Source organism: Pituophis catenifer, unplaced genomic scaffold (assembly GCF_029215685.1).
Source record: "Pituophis catenifer annectens isolate HBS135680 unplaced genomic scaffold, rPitCat1.0.hap2 SCAF_2, whole genome shotgun sequence".
Taxonomy (NCBI): Eukaryota; Metazoa; Chordata; class Lepidosauria; order Squamata; family Colubridae; genus Pituophis; species Pituophis catenifer.
The window spans coordinates 279,757,236-279,763,235 of NW_027256882.1; the positions used below are offsets into that span (position 1 = coordinate 279,757,236).

The following is a 6,000-nucleotide window of genomic DNA, read 5'->3' on the forward strand; positions in this document are numbered from 1 at the left end:
AGTGCCCAATGCATGGATGCGCAGAAGGCAGAAGAGAGGAGAGCAGTGGAAATACTTGGGTCGATCCTTGGGAAGAAAGAGCCACTACTGGTAGCTAAGCCCCACCCTAGCTCTGGGGATAAAAGGCAGGCGGTGGAGATGAATAGATGTGGCAGAGACAACTATTTATCTTCCGGCCAGCCGGACTTGTTAGCCTGCGTTGAGAGAGAATTTTTTTTGCCGGGGCTCTGGCGCTTCTAATAAAGGAACCTTTGAGTTCACTTCAGAGGGTTTGTCGTGTTTGGGGAGCTGGGTCAGAACATACCAGTTCTCTGATTGGCGGGCTCCGATGGCCGCAGATATGGGGCCCAGGGATATCTTAGCTTCCCAGAGTTGCTCCATTTTTTTTCTTCAACTTACTAAGGCTGCTGTTCACTTTCATTTACATTTCCTATTTTGGGATTGGTTGCGTTTTCGTGTTTATGCACTCCTATCTTGCATATGCTCAGTCGGAGTCAAATCCAATTTGGGGCCCTCCAGATATGGTGGAAATGTAATTAGAATTCCTAATCCCAGAACATCTGGAAGATGCTCACTTAGACAGAGTTTGTTTTGGCTCACTACTTGCTACTTCATCGAGTTCTTAAACATAGAAATTATGAAAACAAGGGTATAAATAAATGATTGCAATATTGTACTGAAAAATGATGGAAAGCAAATTCTTGCATTTTTTTTATTTTTAAAGTATTAGTTGGTGTTTGATGTTCTCCCTCCCTCCTCATTTCAAGTACAGTAGTCCTTGACTTACAACGATTTGTTTAGTGACCAAAGTTCCAACGACACTAAAAAAAAGTGACTTGTAGCTGTTTTTCACATTTACGACCATTGCATGGTCACATGATCAAAATCCGGATGCTTGGCAACTGACTCATATTTATGACGGTTGCAGTGTCCTGGGATCATGTGATCACCTTTTGTGACTTTGTGACAAGCAAAGTCAATGGGGAAACCAGATTCACTTAAGAACCCTGTTACTAACTTAACTGCAATGATTCACTTAACAACTGTGACAAGAAAGATCGTAACATGGAGCAAAACTCACTTAACAATTGTCTCACTTAGCAACAGAAATTTTGGGCTCAATTGCGGTCGTAAGTCAAGAACTACTTGTATGTATGTATAGATATATGTATATTAATCACACTAACCATCATCATCATGCTATTATTTGCTCATAGAATAGTTTGCTAGCAGATTAGAAAGTTATTGTGATCATTTTACTTAAACGTATTTTTTTCGTATTTTTCAGGCTCTGGCAGATTTGGTCTGCTCACACCTCAAGTCGAACGAATTATGCTCCAAGCAGTTAACACTGAGTTGCCCGCTTTGTGTGAATCCCACTTGCCGAAAGACCAAATCCTTCTTCACTAGTCAGACACTGTGAAAATATACACTGGCAGTCGGTTCATTGGCAGGAAGTAGACAATACAGATTCTGTGAAACGTGCCCATTTATTCTGCCTTCTTTTGCCCCTCTCAGGTTTGCGTTTTGCTCTCCAAATGAGATTCGCACAGGCGTGGAAGAGATACCGTTGAAATCTTTTCCCACAGCTTTGGTTTTCTCTTAAGGAATTTTGCATTGGAAGGAAGACCACATTTTAAGGGCTTCATCCTCTGAGTTGCTGAAAATCCACCTTTTATAAAATTAAACAGAATTCACGAGGTTCTTCGTATTCAATGGCTGAAGGAGAGCAAAATTTTGGTTGCTTGGACAGGTTCTCTAGCCTTGCTCTGCCAGAGTGATGCTGAAGAAAATCTGTTCACTTTGCAGGAATTAATCCTTCCTCAAAATGGTGAAGCTTGGTTCTAAAAGAACTGTGGCCAAGGTTTTGAATCTAAGATGCAGGTCGAGTGTCTTTGCAGAAAACCTTTCGTAAAAATACCGTGTTTCCCTGAAAATAAGATCCTGTTTTATATTTTTTTGAATCCTGAAATAAGCGCTTGGCCTTATTGCCTTGGGCTCAAAAGCCCGATTGGACTTATTATCAGGGAATGTCTTATTTTGGGGGAAACAGGATACTTGTCATAAAAATATTTAAGTTAAACCTTCCTGGTAAAATTCTGCCATTTTGGTGGGTGGGTGTGGTTTTTCTTTTAAGGCAAACACACAGTAGATCTGGCATTATAGCTTTGTAACTAATAACAGTCTGATGATGAAACTACTTTAGTTTTCCAATAATTTCAGCTGACATCTAGTGTGTAGATGAATAATTTGGTTTTATTTTTAAAGAATAATAGGTATATATTTTTTAATTTGATATTTCTTTTTGTATGCGGTCACCATTTCCTATTTCCACCATGCAGAACTGAAGCAGTCTCCCAATTGTGTTTGCAAATTGTGTTTCCTAAGGCATTGCTATATTAGTCTTTTGTCATGAAAATAACAGGAGGTCTTGCATTAGCTCAGTGTTTCTCAATCTGAACAATACTGAGAGGGGTGGACTTCAACTCCCAGAATTCCCCAGCCAGCATGCATCCATTTTAGGTTCAGTTTGAGAAACATTGCATTAGCTTAAAGACCAACAAACTATGTTTAACTGTCAACGGTATGAGCAGCACACAATCACACTACTAAAAGTATTACTGAAAAGTTTGTGAACCCGTTTGACTTCTCAATATGTCTGCATAATTATGATCTTAAATCATAAATATGATGCTTCAAAAGCAGGGTCCTTTCCTACATCCTCCAGAAGTGCCTAATATCTCATCAGCCTTGTATCAGGAACGCTGGCAAGGCTTTAAATAGTGGTGGGTATGGAAAATTTGTGGCAGTGACTTTAGTCATAGTTTTGGATTATCTAGCTGCTCTAGAACGCAAACTCTTTTCCTTGGAGGACTGAATAGATCAAACCGGGCAATTGCTCTATCTTTGATTGGGTGATGACGTTCCTTCCTTGATAAGGCTCATGGGGTGGCATTGGCAATACACTTCAATCCAAACCAAACCAAACCAGGTCTGTTTGGGGTTTTTAAGCTCCCCACTCTAACCCCACAGACCTCTGGATTGTAGATACCTGCAAAGCACAGGTAATCCTGTTTGTATCCTAGTCAAATTATATCATGCGAATACAGCCATTCTTGCAGGAAGTGTTTAAGGGTAACTCTTCACTTCATTAGAATGTAATTCATGAAAGTTTACGTGATAACGTTTGTTAGACTTTCAGGCGTCATGAGATTAAAGTTATTTTTCTGAAAAATTTAAATGTGGGCTTTTGGTGTTTGTATGAAGGATTCTCTTCCCCTCCCTCCCGCCCCCGGATTCCTTGGACAAGGGTATTGTGAAAGAAACCAGCAGTAAACACCATTTTCCAGCAAATATATATATATATCGTAAATTGCAGTCACGTGACTATGGGGGGGGCACTGGAACTTCAAATATGGGTTGTAACTAACCCTAGGGAGGTCTGTTGTAACTTCAAAAGGTCACTAATAAGCAACCAATTGTAAGTTGGGAACCTACTGTTTCATCCAGAACCGGAATCTAGATAAAAACATCACCCTTTGTTCAAATTATCACAAAGTCTCCGAAGCATTCCAAGAGGACATTCTAAGCTTCCTTACCGTATTTTTCAGAGTATAAGATGCACCGGAATATAAGACGCACCTACCTTTTTTGGTGAGGAAAAGAAGAAAAAGAAATCTGCCTCTGAGCAATTTTGCCTCCTTGCAGCAAACAGCAAACATCCTGCTTTACTTTCATTTTCGTTTTCAGCATAGCTTGATTAGCACAAGGGAAAAAAAATCTACTCCAGCAATTTGCCTCCTAGCAGCAGGCAGCAGAGGCCCGAACAAAACAGCTGAGAGTCGGGAGGCCGGTCCAATCAACTTGTGCTAATTAGGCTGTGCTGAAGCTGAAAGGAGCTGTTTCTTCTTGCTGCTTGCTGCAAGGAGGTAACTGCTGCGAGGCAGAGCCCAAAGGGTGGGGGCCAGTGGGTGGGCGGGGCTATATTCGGTTTTTGGGGGGGGAAAGGTGTATCTTATACTCTGAAAAATATGGTAGTTTTTTTTAAAACATAACAAACTACACTTCTAATATCAGCTGTGCTTGGAACCGATGGTTGTTAATTCCTAACAATAAAGTTGTTTTAAAAAGTTCAGATTTGTCTTCCTTCTAAAAAGCTATAGAAGCTTCTTTCGAGTAAATAAGAATGAGAGCTTATTCTTCAGAGATGCTTTATGGATCTATTTATCACTTCCAAGCTGGCAACCCACTATGGCTTTCAGGAAGAAAAAAAAATCTTAATGGTTATCAAAATATTTTGGTTTTTTTTTTATCTGGGCAGCAAAAAGGGAAGAAAAAAAGTTAGTAGGCATTAGTTTTCTCATGTTTGTTTATTTAGTCCATTTATATAGCTGCCCTGCCAAGAAACAACTCAGGCTGGCCTGTAATTAAAACAACAAAAAGCTAGAAAAAAGTAATCACCTTTAATAATAAAACGTGAAATAAATTATGCTCAGAGCAATTCAGCAATTGAAACGGTCAGTCCAGATGGGTTCACAAATGCTCCTTACCCAATGTCTGCCTGGGGGATGGGTGAGTGAGGGGATGGATGGAAACTAGGTTTTCAAGGCCTGATGACAGGCAGGCAGGCAGGAATCTGAATTTGAATATTATCTCTGAACTATGACTCATTATGAACAATCATCGTTCATCCGAGGCTCCAGGGATTTATTTTATTTATTCAATTTATATGCCGCCCCTCTCTGAAGACCCAGGGCGGCTCACAATATACTCAAAAAATCACTATAAAAACACTTAAACATTAAAAACATTAAAACCCATTCACACCATTCATGGCCGGATCTTGTCAGATTGCAAAGTGAGATCAACGGCCCCTGGCCTGCCGGAAAAGCCAGGTCTTCACCGCTTTTCGGAAGGCCAATAGGGTGGGGATGGTCCGGATCTCAGGAGGTAACTGGTTCCAGAGAGCTGGGGCAGCCACAGAGAAGGCCCTCTCCTGCGGGCTCGCCAGCTGGCATTGTTTAGCTGACGGGACCCGGAGGAGATCAACTCTGTGGGATCTTACCGGTCGCTGGGAGCTATGCGGTAGAAGGCGGTCTCGAAGATAACTTGGCCTGAACCATGTAGGATACAGTATTTAAGGCTTTATTTTTATGTATAATTATCCACAGTGATCTAACTCCAGTTGGCTTGGTAATATGTGGGTTTTTGCTATTAGCCCAGACAGTGGGTAACAATTTTCCAGCAGACAAGACAATGATATAGAGAGAAGATTGCGGGTAGCTTTTTTGATTAGAAGGGAGCATGTAATTAGTGTGCACACATTTCTCTTGCCACAGGGCTGTGGCTGGCATCTTTTCAGCAACCTCGATATAATAACTGCTCCATTTGTATTTGAAAAAAAAGACAGAAGAGCCAAGGGTGACCACTATTTGAATTGCCTCTTCAAATATTTTTCTCTTTTTAAATAGTCTGGCTTGTAAGGAAGAGACGGTTAGTATGCGGAACTCGGCCGTCTTCCCAACTACCTTAATAAGTGGTATATCTTAGAAGATGCTGGATGCTCGTCCTTCTGAGCCCACAGGTAGTCCTTGACTTACAATAGTTCATTCAGTGACTGTTCAAAGTTACAACGGCAATGAAAAAAGTAACTTACCGGTACTTTTTTTACAGTGGTTAGAGTGCAGTACTGCAGGCTACTTCTGCTGCCTGCCGGCTGCCTGCAATTTGGCAGTTCAAATCTTACCAGGCTCAAGGTTGACTCAGCCTTCCATCCTTCTGAGGTCGGTAAAATGAGGAGCCAGATTGTTGGGGGCAATAGGTCGACTCTGTAAACCACTTAGAGAGGGCTGTAAAAGCACTGTGAAGCAGTATACAAGTCTAAATGCTATTGCTATTATGTCCATTTTTCACAGTTATGACAGTTGCAGCATCCCCATGGTCACGTGATCAAAATTCAGATGCTTGGCAATTGGTTCATATCTATGATGGTTCTGTGGT

At 41.1% G+C, this 6,000-nt stretch overlaps 1 protein-coding gene across 2 annotated transcripts in view; it reads left to right on the plus strand.

Annotated features, from left to right (window-relative positions):
- Positions 1-3,241, plus strand: part of FECH (ferrochelatase) — a 31,303-nt gene extending 28,062 nt beyond the window's left edge. For both annotated transcript variants that reach the window (XM_070938925.1, XM_070938924.1), the window contains exon 11: positions 1,289-3,241. In XM_070938925.1, the coding sequence (XP_070795026.1) occupies positions 1,289-1,423 (135 nt within the window). In that variant the 3' untranslated portion in view covers positions 1,424-3,241. The remainder of the gene's footprint in view (positions 1-1,288) is intronic.
- Positions 3,242-6,000: the final 2,759 nt, after the last annotated feature.